At 46.0% G+C, this 14126-nt stretch overlaps 2 protein-coding genes across 2 annotated transcripts; both read left to right on the top strand.

Annotated features, from left to right (window-relative positions):
- Nucleotides 1–404: 404 nt before the first annotated feature.
- Nucleotides 405–879, top strand: LOC140717567 (histone H2B-like). The gene has a single exon (XM_073031142.1). The coding sequence runs from the start codon at nt 413–415 to the stop codon at nt 785–787; it is 375 nt and encodes a 124-aa protein (XP_072887243.1). The 5' UTR covers nt 405–412; the 3' UTR covers nt 788–879.
- A 927-nt stretch (nt 880–1806) lies between these two features.
- On the top strand, nt 1807–2309 carry LOC140717566 (histone H2AX-like). The gene has a single exon (XM_073031141.1). It carries the CDS (start codon nt 1807–1809, stop codon nt 2188–2190), a length of 384 nt encoding a protein of 127 aa, XP_072887242.1. The 3' UTR covers nt 2191–2309.
- Nucleotides 2310–14126: the final 11817 nt, after the last annotated feature.

Genomic DNA, 14126 nt, shown 5'->3' with positions numbered 1-14126 from the left:
CCTGTACGTAAATAAACTCGATTTGAACTTTACATTGAAATGTCCAAATCTCTCCTTCGTTCTCCTGCCTGTGTCATGAACTGAACGTCTTAGTGTTTAATTTTACAATATTTCATCTGGTTTTATTTTCATTCTGCTTTTGAAATTTGCGTTTCCGTTTTCAATGTCAGCCCGCACCCCCGCCCGTCTCTGCCCTTCTGTACTTCCTCCCGCATTAAACGACACTGGTAACCGCCACACATTGGCGCCACTTCCCATCCCCCAGTGTTCCGATTGGTGATTCATTTCTCCAAACAGCCAATGGAAATGCTCAGCATTCCCGTCCTCATTAACATACCACTTTGGGCGCTGCCTATTTAATCCGCGCTCCGGACAGCTTCTGCTTATTATTGTGTTTAAAACCGACGAGGAAATGCCTGATCCACCGAAACCCGCTCCCAAGAAGGGCGCCAAGAAAGCTCTGGCCAAACCGGCGAGCAAGTCTGGCAAGAAGCGCAAGAGGTCGAGGAAGGAGAGTTACGCCATCTACATCTACAAAGTGATGAAGCAGGTTCACCCCGACACCGGCATCTCCTCCAAGGCCATGAGCATCATGAATTCATTCGTGAGCGATATTTTCGAGCGCATCGCGGGTGAGGCTTCCCGCCTGGCCCATTACAACAAGCGGTCCACCATCAGCTCCCGGGAGATCCAGACCGCCGTGCGCCTGCTGCTGCCCGGGGAGCTGGCCAAGCACGCCGTGTCCGAAGGGACAAAGGCGGTGACCAAGTACACCAGCTCCAAGTAAAGCTCCCCAGTGAGATGATCGAAAACAAAACGGCTCTTTTAAGAGCCACTCACAATTTCAATGAAAGAGTTGTACGAGCATTTAGGTATTAAATTACACATACTTTATGTCTGGTGACTTTTACAAGAGTTATGTCGCGGTTGGAATAAGCTCCCACTGAACTGACAAGGAATTGTTACCCCCCCACCCCCCCCATCAGTCCGTCCCACTCGGTATCCATGCCAAGCGGAGGATTGCTGCCGTTGTTGTTTTATTTGTGGGTTCAGGGGTTTATTGGTTCCAGTTGGGTAACTCCTGAATCTCATTTCAACTCGAGCCTGAAAGACATCATGGCTCTTTCATATGGAGAAGCGTCGACAGTGCTTCTCCTTATCGATGCTGCCTGGCCTGCTGTGTTCCACCAGCATTTTGTGTGTGTTGTTTGAATTTCCAGCATCTGCAGATTTCCTTCTGATGGCTCTTTCATATAAAAACTTTATAACATTGCAGACTAGACTCTGGTCAAAGTTTGAGAAGAACCGTTTTCCATAACCTGATAACGTTCACACAGTGACCGACCGCGGGCAGAAGCTGAGGGTCAGTTTTATTCGGTTCCGTTACGGGTTGAAAGAAATTAGAGAATTGAGTTCCCAGACACTCCAATATCAACTACACTTAAATCAAATGTGCCCGGTTTCAGTAACAGAGGGAAATGCGAAGACCCAATCTTAAAACAGATCTGCAATTATTTAACTTGAAATTAAATTTGAACAATAGATTTATTTTTGGCGGGCTTTCTTCCAGATTTCAGTGCACTTTGGGGAGGAGACGGTTATTTTCCGCGCTTCTACCTTTACGGACTGCTGATTGGTGATTAAGGCAGTTCTTCGATTGGAGCATTTCTCTTCACCAATGAGAATAAGCAGGATCACACCAATCACAAACATCAGTTTGCATTCTCAAAGAGGATATAAAAAAGGCGAGCTTGGGCTGTATGAACATTCCTTCATTCTCGCTTGAGTAAGACTGTGACTGTGGAAATGTCTGGACGTGGAAAAGGCGGCGCTGGCAAAGCTCGGTCCAAGGCCAAATCTCGCTCGTCTCGGGCTGGACTGCAGTTCCCGGTCGGTCGGGTTCACAGACTCCTAAGAAAGGGCAACTATGCCGAGCGGGTGGGTGCCGGAGCCCCGGTCTATCTGGCTGCTGTGCTCGAGTATCTGACGGCCGAAATCCTCGAATTGGCCGGCAACGCGGCCCGGGACAATAAGAAGACCCGCATCATCCCCCGGCACCTGCAGCTGGCCGTCCGCAACGACGAGGAGCTGAACAAGCTGCTGGGAGGGGTGACTATCGCTCAGGGCGGTGTGTTACCCAATATCCAGGCCGTCCTGTTGCCCAAGAAAACCGGCGCTGCCAGTAAGTGAAGCGACGTAAGCTGAATCTATTTACCCAAAGGCTCTTTTCAGAGCCGCTCACAATGTCTGTGGAAGGGCTGAGCGGCGGGTGCTTTCCGTCCGTTTGATATCCTGCATCTGTCAATGTCTCGACATGTTTCTTCCGCGAATAAACCAATATAAATCTGCAGAGAAACCGGTTCGTTTCAGTACCGGCTCGTTTTCCCCTCTCAGCCGACCGAATGTAGCTCTCTCTCGTTGCAGAGAGTCAGCGGGTTCACTAGGCGCAGAGTCGTGAAATGAACTTCCGGAGTCAGCCCCGAGAGGGAGAATTTAATCTCCGATCACTGAACGACTCCGCTCTTCATCACCCAGAACCGCGTTGTCTGGGTTCCACATTGCGGGTTGACCCCGGACCGTTCCGGTGTGCAGAAGGCGGGAACATCGCCTGTTCGTTGCTTCATGAGCGATTCCCATCGCCTCACAGAAAAATAACATTTGCGTTTTACATTTCAGAATCAAGTTTATTATCACCGGCATGTGACGTGAAATTTGTTAAGTTAGCAGCAGCAGTTCAATGTCATACATAATCTAGCAGAGAGAGAGAAAAAATAATAAATAAAATAACACATAATGAAAAAACAAGTAAATTAGTTACGTATATTGAATACACTATTGTAAAAATGTGCAAAGATAGAGAAACTGTATATTGGAAAAGTGAGGTATTATCCAAAGCTTCAATGTCCATTTAGGACAATGTCCTGCTTAACAACTTCTGCACCTGCACCAAAACCTCCACATGCTTCCTAGAATGAGGTGACCAGAACTGAACACTGTGCTCTCAATGTGGCCTAACCAGCATTTTATAAACTGTAACATGATGTCCTGGTGATTGAACTCAATGCCTTGCCTGATGAAGGCAAACATGCCGTACACCGGCTTTACCACCCTGTCAACCTGTGCTCCCAGTTTCAGGGAACCAATCTGCCCGGACCCAACATCCTTCTGTGTGTTAATGTTCCTGCCATTACCTGTCTACCCACCCTTTATGTTGAATGTGCACCCCTGGGTATCCTTTCAACCACAATGAATGTACAGAATGCAGTGCGATTATCTTTAATCCTACTCATCAGAGATTTTTCATCACTGCTTCTCGCTCTCCAAATGTTCTTGTGTTCCCTTCTGTGTTTTAAATATAGTCCTCGAACACCCTGTTTGATTCCAGCTTCCTAAGCCTTGCATATGCTTCTCACTCCTCATTGACAAAATTTACTTCCTCTCTCATCATCCAAGGTGCCTGAACCTTGCCATCCTGGACCCTCCCCCTTACAGGAACAAACTGGCCCTGAATCACTGTGCAGCTGGTCTTTAAACAAACTCATGTCAGATGTGTATTTGCCTCAAAATCCATCCTTACAGTATTAAGCATCAAACTTAGCGTCAATCTCTCCATTCAGTGACCGGTGTTCCGGTTCACATCCCCCTGTCAATCTCATTTCAACCCTCCCAGGGAGCAACAATGAACCTCATGATACTGACCCCCCTCCTGTGAAGATGCAAACCACCCCCCCCCCCCCTTGTAAATGTCACCTCTGGACCTGAAGAGGTTCCAGTGTTCTGGAATCCTGAAACCCTGTCCCTGCACCAGCTCCTCAGCCACACATTCATCTGCTCTAACTTTCTGTTCCCACCCGTACTACCACAGAGCACTGGGAGTAACACAAAAATTATAACCTTTCAGGCACTGCCCTTTAACTTGTTCCCTAACCCTCTATATTCACTGTGGGACCTCATCCCTTTTCTACCTGTCCACTGCTACTGACGTGAACCACCACCTCTGGCTGAGTGAACATTGTTCAGTAGCTGCTCTGAGATGTTCCTGACGCTCAGTTATACAATTTACAAAACTTTGAAACCGACTAAAAAAGTCATTGAGAGGGAAAAGATGAAATACGAAGGTAAGCTAGCCATTAGTATTAAAGAGGATACCAGAAGTTTCTTCAGATATACAAAGTGTAAAAGAGAGACAAAAGTAGATGATGCTGGAGAGGTAGTAATGGGGTACAGGGAAGTGGCAGAGAAGCTGAATAAGTATTGTGCATCAGTCTTCACTGTGGAAGACACTGGCAGTCTGCTGGAAATTGAGGAGAATCAGGGGCAGAAATGAGTGAATTGGTCTTTACTAGGGAAAAGCTGCTTGGGAAACTGAAAGATCTGAAAGTAGATAAATCAGCTGGACTGGATTTTCTACACCAGTGCTATGAAAGAGGTGACTGAAGAGATAGTGGCAGTTTTAGTAATAATCTTTCTATAATCCCTGTATTCTGGCGTGGTTCTGGAGAAGAGGAAAATTGCAAACATTATTCCACACTTGAAGAAGGGAGAAGTGCAGAAGAGAGGAAATCGTAGGCCAGTCAGTCTGACCTCAGTGGTTGGGAAGATGATGGTCTCGATGTATTTTCGGGCTACTTGGCGACACATGATAAAATAGGACAAAGTCAGCATCGTTTCCTTTAGGCCCAAGGTGTACAAGATGATGAGAGGCATCGATCGTGTGGATAGTCAGAGGCTTTTTCTCAGGACTGAACTGGCTGCAACAAGAGGACACAGGCTAAGGTGCTGGGGAGCAGGTACAGAGATGTCAGGGGTAAGTTTTTTACTCAGAGAGTGGTGAGTGCGTGGAATGGGCTGCCTGCAACGGTGGTGGAGGCAGATACGATAGGGTCTTTTAAGAGACTTTTGGATAGGTTAGCCCAGTAATTCCTAAAGTAGGGACATGTTCAGCACAACTTTGTGGGCCGAAGGGTCTGTTTGGTGCTGTAGGTTTTCTACGCTTCTATTAACTTACTTTGGATTAAAATGTTGACTTTGACAATATTTTTCCGTAACGTTCTGTTTTCATGAAGGGTTCAGTGATCTAGTTACAACGTTTTTCTATCCCAAATTATGAAAGATTATCCACACAAAAGTATAGAATATACAAATATTAAATATTTATAAGACCGAAGAGTCAAATTAAAATGTGAATATTACTGTATGTAAGACATTCAGTTCCCGTGGGTGTGGGGTGGGGGGAGACACTATTCCCGGAAATGCCCCTCTGTACCCACTCTGTTACAATGCTCGCAATTTCTCCGCGGCTCCACTGATTGACAGCTCTCTCTGCCCCGCCTCCCGCCACGTGATACCGTGTTGCGATTATGACGAGCTGAAGTCATAGATGTCCCACGTCACCGACGTCGTTTCCACGGTAACGGTCCGGGGTGGGCGGTTGGTCCGGGATGGTGGGCACGGGGTTGTAGTAAAGTGGAGTCGGTCTCTACTTTGGGTTTCGGCTCCACTGTGGGAATCGGCCTCTCCTCTTCCTGCCCACGGAACATTAAGTGTCTGTCAGCGCCTCACCGCACCGGCTCTCTGCCTCAGGTACAATATTTCAACCATATTTGCACAGTTACATGGATAGGAAAGGTTGAGAGGGACCCGGGCCTAATGCAGGCGGATGGGACGAGTTCAGGTCGACAACTTGGTCGGCGTGGATGAGTTTTACCGAAGGGACGGTTTCAGTTCTGTATAAATCACTGACTCTATTCTGGGCGGTTCAACCAGGGCAGGATGTTCACAGTGAATGACAGGTTCCTGGGAAGTTTTAATGAACAGAGACTTTGTGGGTTTCTGCCCCCACACCTCCTCGGGCAGCTGATTTAGGATAGCAGCTATTCTCTGTGTGAAGTGTGTACCCCTCAGATCCCCTGTAAATCTGTCTTTAAACAGTTTTGTACAATTCTAATGAGAGGCAGTTCTTTGGCTGATAAGGCAAGTAGAACACACAACCCTGTCTACCTGTGATGCCACATACAGGGAACTGTGTAACAATATTAGAGACACATGCACAGGTACTTCAGTGAGCAAGGCCCGGAGGGATATGAAACTAATTCAGGAAAGTGGGATTAGTATAGCTGTGCGTGATGGGGAGCATAAATGTGATGGGACAGAGGGTCTGTTTCTATCCTGGACAACCCTGGGAACAGCAGTCCTCCAGTGCAGTGGGGTTTGTTACCTTCATTCTCAGCTGTGAGCTTGTTCCACTGAACCCCTTATCCTCTGAGAAGATATTTAAACCCCTCCTTTGTGACCAAGCTGTCTGCCATCTCTCCTAATACTAACCAGTGTTCTTCACCAAATTCCCATTTAAAAGTACTGTTACTGGTGCCTGTGGAATGGGTGCATTTTGGTAGCCTTTTGAGGTGTTTGATTCACTATTAACCCTAATGCATTAATACCTTTGTCCAACAAAAATCCGTTGTCCTGGGTTTTGAGTGTTTTAGGTAAGTCAATAGACAATAGGTGCAGAAGCAGACCATTCGGCCCTTCGAGCCTACACCGCCATTTTGAGATAATGGCTGATCAACTACTATCAATACCTGGTTCCTGCCTTGTCCGGGTCTCAGCTTCACCCCACCCCCTCGGTCTTCTCCTATCATTTTGCATTTTCCCCTTCCCCTGCTACATTCAAATCTCTTACTGTCGTTTGCACATTGGTGATTTGGCCACACTGTTGGGTGTGGTCTTTCTGTTGTGGTTCTTGGATTTACTGAGTAAGACCGTACGACATAGCAGCAGAATTAGGCTATTTGGCTCGTCGAGTCTACTCTCCCATTCAATCATGGCTGACCCTTTTCTCTCTGTGCAGCCCCACTCCCTGGCCTTCTTGCAAACTTTGATGCCGTGTCCAATCATGAGCCTATCAAACTCTGCCTTAAATACACCCAAGGATGTGGCCTCCACAGCAGCCTGTGGTTATAAATTTCATTAATTCACCACCCTCTGGCTAAGGAATTTCTCTGCATTTCTGTTTTGAATGGACAGCCCTCTATCCTGAGATTGTGCCTTCTCGTCCTAGACTCTCCCACCATAGGAAACATCCTTTCCACATCTACTCAGTCTAGGCCTTTCAACATTTGAAATGAGATTCCCCCGCCCCCCAACCCTTCGAAATTCCAGTGAGTACAGACCCAGAGCTATCAAATATTCCTCGTATGATAACCGTTTCATTCCCAGAATCACCCTTGTGAACCTCTTCTGAACCCTTTCCAATGCCAGCACATCTTTTCTTAGATGAGGAGCCCAAAGCTCATCACAATACTCAAGGTGAGGCCTCACCAATGCCTTATAAAGTCTCAGCATCACATCCCTGCTCTTGTATTCTAACCGTTTGATGTGAATGCTAACATTGCTTTTGCCTTCCTCACCTCCGACTCTACCTGCAAGTTATCTCTTGGTTGGTCTGCTCAGATTTTTGGATTTTCTCCCTATTTGGAAAATATCTGTACATTTATTTCTACTACTAAAGTGCACAACCATGCATTTTCCAACATCGTAATTCATTTGCCATTGTCTTATCAATTCTCCTAATCTGTCAAAGTACTTCTACAGCCTACCTGTTTGCTGAACAGTACCTGCCCTTCTTGTCATTTGCAAACTTGCAACAAATCCATCTATTCCATCATTTAAATCCTTGATATACAGCATAAAAAGAAATGGTCCCAACACCGACCCCTGCGGAACACCACTACCCACTGGCAGCCAACCAGAAAGGATCCCTTTATTCCCACTTGTTGACTTTCTGCCTTCTACCAATCAGCCAATGTTCTAACCACGCCAGTAACTTTCCTGTCATACCATGGGCTATTAACTTGGTAAGCAGCCTCATGTGTGGCACCTTGTCAAAGGCCTTTTGAAAGTCCAAATATATGACATCCGTTGCATCCCCTTTATTTATCCTGCGTGTAATCTCTTCAAACAATTCCAACAGGTTCATCATTCAAGATTTCCCCTGAAGGAAACCATGCTGACTTTGTCCTTTCTTGTCCTGTCTTTCCAATTCTCCATAAACTCATCCTTAACAATTAACTCCAGCATCTTCCCAACCACTGAGGTCAGACTAACTGGTCTATAATTTCCTTTCTGCTGCCATCCTCCTTTCTTAAAGAGTGGAGTGACATTTGCAATTTTCCAGTCCCCTAGCACCACGCCAGAGTCCAATACGTTTTGAAAGACCATTACTAATGGCACCACAATCTCTACCGCTACCTCTGTCAGAACCCTAGGGTCCAGTTCATCTGGTCCAGGTGACTGATATACCCTCAAGTCTTTCAGCTTTTTGAGCACCTTTCCCTTATAATAACTGCACTCCCTTCTCTCCCCTCACACCCTTCAACATCAGGCACATGGCTAGTAACTTCCACTGATGCCAAATACTAATTTAGTTCATCTGCCATCTCCTTCCCCCCACCACCCCGTTATTATTTCTCTGGCTTGATTTTCTAGCAATCCAATATCCAGTCTCATCTCTCCTTTATGTTTTACATACTTGTGTTATGACCCCAGCCCCCTCCTTTGTGAGATTCGCAAGAGCCCTAGTCAAGTGGGGGTCTAATGACCCAAGAGAGAGGGAGACGTGCTGAAGACCACGTTCCCCCGGGAAGCAGAATAAAGCGACTCTTTGACTATTGTCTCATGAAGACCATGTGTAAAGCCCTCGGGCAAAGTGGGCTGGTTGAGAGAGAGAGATTGACACCAGCGATCCCGTGAGGAAGTATAAAGGAGGGTCTGGGGGGGAGGACCCCTTCAGACGCACCAGAAGGCACGCTGGAAATCCTGCGACAGCGTTTTGATAGCGACAGCCGGTGGTGGGGTTCGTGTGCGTCTTTTCCTTGCCTGGGATTGGCGACCTCACCACGGAAGAACGGCTTAGCTACAGGGGAGGCCACAGATGAGAGTCCATTCCCCAACGAGACTTCCGACGAACCGAACTCCTACAGGTTGGAAAATCTGTCGGGTAACTGTTTCATTCAATCTCTCTCTTTTTAACAAAAATGCACCAACGCGACACCACAACGACGGCAGCTGGTGGAACTGCAGTGACCGCAAAAGACTTTTAGATATCCAGCAAACAATATATATCTACATTACCCCTAGACAACGATAGAGCTTATTTCTGATTGATTATTACTATACCTGTGCTTTAGATTGAGTTGTGACGATGTATATGATCTGAATGTTTTGTATTAACCATACGTTTGTGCCCTGTTATAAATAAAAACGTTTGAAAATAGTAGCACCAGGCTTCAGCGGACCTATCTATCTTTGCTGGTAAGTCACCCGGTTACTGGGGAACGTAACACTTGAAAAAGCTTAAATTATCCACTTTGATAATATTTGCTAGCTTGCTTGCATATTTAATCTTTATCCTCTTTAGGTTGCTCTCTGTAAGGTGTTAGAAGCTTCCCAATCCTCTGTATTCTGAAATGTTTCTTTGTTTTATGCCCTCCCTTTTGGTTTTACATTAGCTTTGACTTCCTTGTCAGCCACAGTTGTACTATTTTGCCATTTGAGTATTTATTTGTTTCTGGAATACATTTATCCTGTACCTCCCTCATTTTTCTCAGAAACTCACCTTTGCTGCTCTGCTGCCATCTCTGCCAGCATCTCCTTCCAATTTACTTTAGCCAACTCCTCTCTCATACCACTGTTACTACCTTTACTCCACTGAAACACTGCTATGTCAGACTGTACTCTCTCCGTGTCCAATTTCAAGTTGAACTCAATGATACTGTGATCACTGCCTCCTAAGGGTTAGATATAACAATTACAGCACGGAAACAGGCCATCTCAGCCCTTCTAGTTCGTGCCGAACTAGTCCCACCGACCTGCACACAGCCCATAACCCTCCATTCCTTTCCTGTCCATATACCTATCCAATTTTCTTTTAAAATGACAATATCGAACCTGCCTCTACCACTTTTACTGGAAGCTCGTTCCACACAGCTACCACTCTCTGAGTAAAGAAGTTCTCTCTTGTGTTACCCCTAAATTTTTGTCTTTTAACTCTCAACTCATGTCCTCTTGTTTGAATCTCCCCTACTCTAAATGGAAAAAGCCTAACCACGTCTACTCTATCTATCCCCCTCATAATTTGTAAATGCCTCTATCAAGTTCCCTCTCAACCTTCTACGCTCCAAAGAATAAAGACCTAACTTGTTCAACCTTTCTTTGTAACTTAGGTGCTGAAACCCAAGTAAAATTTTAGTAAATTTCCTCTGTACTCTCTCTATTTTGTTGACATCTCTCCTATAATTCGGTGACCAGAACTTTACACTATACTCCAAATTCGGCCTTACCAATGCTTTGTACAATTTTAACATTACATCCCAACTCCTATACTCAATGCTCATGATTTATAAAGGCCAGCATACCAAAAGCTTTCTTCACCACTCTATCCACTTGAGATTCCACCTTCAGGGAACGATGCACCATTATTCCTAGACTACTCTGTTCTGCATTCCTCAATGCCCTACCATGTACCATCTATGTCCTATTTTGATTAGTCCGACCAAAATGTAGCACCTCACACTTATCAGCATTAAACTCCATCTGCCATCTTTCAGCCCACTCTTCTAACTGGCCTAAATCTCTCTGCAAGCTTTGAAATCCTACTTCATTATCCACAACGCCACCTATCTTAGTATCATCTGCATACTCACTAATCCAATTTACCACCCCATCATCCAGATTAGTGGTCGCCAACCCGTCGATCGCGATCGACTGGTTGATCTTTGAGACTTACCCTGTAGATCCCGAGAAAAAAAGAGAAGTAAATACACAAATACTGTTGCGAGTTTGTTTCCGGGTTGCGGGGTTTTAGTTCCCTTCTTTCCGCTCAGTGCGCATGCGCATATCTCCCCCGCATGACACAGTGTACTTCAGTGGTCCCCAACCACCGGGCCGCAAGGAAACAATATGAGTCAGCTGCACCTTCCCTCAGTCGCTGTCACACCGACTTTTGAACCTGTACTCACGCGAGATCATCAGTCGCTTAAACGCAGTGACACCCTCGCGGCAGTGTTCGCCTCGCGCAGCTGGCGGGAACTGCTGACGCTACTGGCCTGGAGCGTGGCCGGCGGGAAGTGTTGATGCTACTGGCCTGGAGCGCGGACAGATGGAAGCCACCTCTAAACCTGTTTAGCACACCGAATGTTCGTGGGGAACCCGGTGCTAAAATATTAGCAGACAACCTAATTTGGGCTGAAGGTTTCGTAAGTATCAGAACAGCTACCTCACTGCGATCTACTGAAACAAATTTTTATCGGCCGATAGATCCTATCCTACAAGGTGTGCGAGCGCGGGCCTGTCGCTCTCCTCACTCGGTCGGTCGCTCTGTTCTAACTGTGACTGCCGCGTTCCCGGCACGAGGACCTCTGGCCCTAAACTTGTCCTCTCACCCCACCCACGACCAGCTGCACCTGGCCAGGGCGTCTGGCGGGCAGAGGCTGGAGTTCGGGCCCGGAAGCTGTCTAATGAGGCAATGAAGCCCTCAAAACTGCTTTGGTACCTTGAGTCCAAGCACCCTGCACTTAAAGATGAACCCGCTGAGATTTTTCAGAGGAAAAACGTGAGCAGCGCGGGACAGCAGCTAAGTGCTGAGAGTCGCGAAAACTAAATTGCGGGATAGTCTGGACATAAGGAACCTGCTTCATTCCCGTCGTCCCATCCTGTCCCCCCACCACCCCCGTCGGCCGGTCCGCGAGATTATTGTCAATATTAAACCGGTCCGTGGTGCAAAAAAGGGTGGGCACCCCTGGTGTTTAAGTATTATTTCTACTTCCGGGTTGCGGGGTATTACTTCCAGTCTTTCTGCCCCGGTGCGCCTGTGTGTAACTAATCAATTTGGAGTTGATCTTGCCTTTCACTAAGGCCGAGGTAGGGGATCTTGGGCTTATAAAGGTTGGTGACCACTACTTTAGGGGATTATCCTGCCTGACAAATGTGTTGAAATTCCTTGAAGAAATAAGCAGGATAGACAAAGAGAATCAGTGGATGGGTGTGTCTTGCGCAATTGGATTTTTAGAAGGCCTTTGACAAGGTGCCACACATGAGGCTGCTTAAATTAAGAGCCTATGACACAGGAAAGATACGAGCATGGATTAAGACTTGGCTGATTGGCAGGAAGCAAAGAGTGGCATAAAGGGAGCCTTTTCTGGTTGACACAATGTCTAATGGCATTTTATGTTATAGTATATGTCAATGATTTGGATGACAGAAATGATGGCTTCGGGGCCATTTTCAGTTCAAAATAGGTCGGGAGAAGACAGTGCCGAGGAAGCAGAGAGGCTACAGAAGGGCTTAGACAGATTGTGAGAATAGGCAAAGATCTGGCAGGTGGAATACCATGTTGAGAAGTTTATGGTCATGGACATTGGTAAAAAAAATAAAAGGACAGACAATTGCTCTAAGAGGAGAGAAAAATGAAAATCTGATGTGCAAAGGAACTTTGTAGCAGAGGAGGTTCCTTGAGGTTCGTTTGTACTGTGAGCAATTCTAGGCCCCTTATCTAAGAAAGGTGCACTGACATTGGAGAGGGTTCAGAGGAAGTTCACGAGAATGATTCCAGGATTGAAGGGTTATCATATGAAGACCATTTGATTATGCTGGGCCTGAACTGACTGGAATTTATAAGGATGAGAAGGGATTGCTTTGAAACCAATTGAATGTTGAAAGGCCACGGTAGAGTGGAAATGGAGAGGATGTTTTCTATAGAGGGGGAGTCTAGGAACAGAGGGCACAGCCTCTGACTAGAGGGACGTCCATTTAAATGGAGATGAGGAGGAATTTATTTAGCCAGAGAGTGGTTAATCTGTGGAATTCCATGCTAAAGGCAGCTGTAGAGGCCGTCATTGGGTATATTTAAGGTAGAGGTTGATACATTGTTGGTTTGTCAGGGCATGATGGGTTAAGTGGACGTCAGGATATTGGGGCTAAGAGGGAAATGGATCAGCCATGATGAAATGGAAGTACTGTCTTAATGGGCCAAAGGGTCTAACTCTGCTCCTATATTTTATGGTCTTACATCAGATAGGTTCCATCCCAAACAACCTCCTGGTAAACCTGCTCCACACTGTCAGGGAGGTTCATTCTTGTTCCCTGGGATTGGAGCAGGATTGGGTCTTTTGGCTCATCCAGTCTGTTCCATCATTCCATCATGCCTGATTTATTATCCATCCCAACCCCATTCTCCGGCCTTCTCCCCGTAAACTTTGATGCATTTAATAGTAATTAAATCCCACTAACCTCTGCTTTAAATAGACCTACTGACTGCCTTCATGGCTGCCTGTGCCAAAGAAACCCATCGATTGATCACCTTCTGACTAAAGAAATTACTCGTCTATTCTAGAGGGGCATCATGTATTGGGGGTGTAGTCTGGTTCTAGATTCTTCCATTATTGGAAACATCCTCTCATATCAACGCTACCTAGGCCTTTCAACATTCAATGTGTTTCTATATGATGCTCCCTCATTCTTCTAGACTCCAGTGAGTACAGGCCCAGATCATCAAATGATCATTATATCCTAACTCTTTCAGACTTGGGATCATTCTCGTGAATTTCCCCTGCAGCCTCTGCAATGCCAGCACAGCCTTTCTTAGAAAAGTGACCCAAACCTGCTCATGATACTCCAAATAAGGTCTGACTAAAGCTTCAGCATTAGATGCTTGCTTTTATATTCTAGTTCTCTTGGAATGAATGCAAATATTGCATTTGCCTTCCTTACTACATCTAAACGTGCACATTAACCTTTAGGGAATCCTGCACTAGGAGCCGCAAAGTCCCTTTACATATCTGATTTCTGTTCTTTGCCTGATCAGATGGAGTCGATGCCTTTATTCCTCCTCCCAGAGTACATGACCACACACTTCCTTACACTGTATATTGTCTGGCACTTCTTTGTCCATTCTCTAAATCTGTCCAAGTACTACTGCAGATTCCCTGCTTCCATAACACTGCCTGCCTCTCTGTCTATTTTTGATTTATCCACAAACTTGGCCTCAAAACTGTCAATTCCACATTAATCACTCTCCAATCACATGTAACCTCAAATGGTGCCTGTGATGGAGCAACAATCTCTCCCGT

The sequence above is a fragment of the Hemitrygon akajei genome, chromosome 28, assembly GCF_048418815.1.
Source record: "Hemitrygon akajei chromosome 28, sHemAka1.3, whole genome shotgun sequence".
NCBI classification, from domain to species: domain Eukaryota; kingdom Metazoa; phylum Chordata; class Chondrichthyes; order Myliobatiformes; family Dasyatidae; genus Hemitrygon; species Hemitrygon akajei.
This window is presented reverse-complemented; position numbering and strand designations above follow the sequence as displayed.

Excerpts from the sequence above, each read along its gene's own strand:
- LOC140717567 (XM_073031142.1), top strand. The coding sequence starts at position 413 with ATGCCTGATCCACCGAAACCCGCTCCCAAGAAGGGCGCCAAGAAAGCT.
- LOC140717566 (XM_073031141.1), top strand. The coding sequence starts at position 1,807 with ATGTCTGGACGTGGAAAAGGCGGCGCTGGCAAAGCTCGGTCCAAGGCC.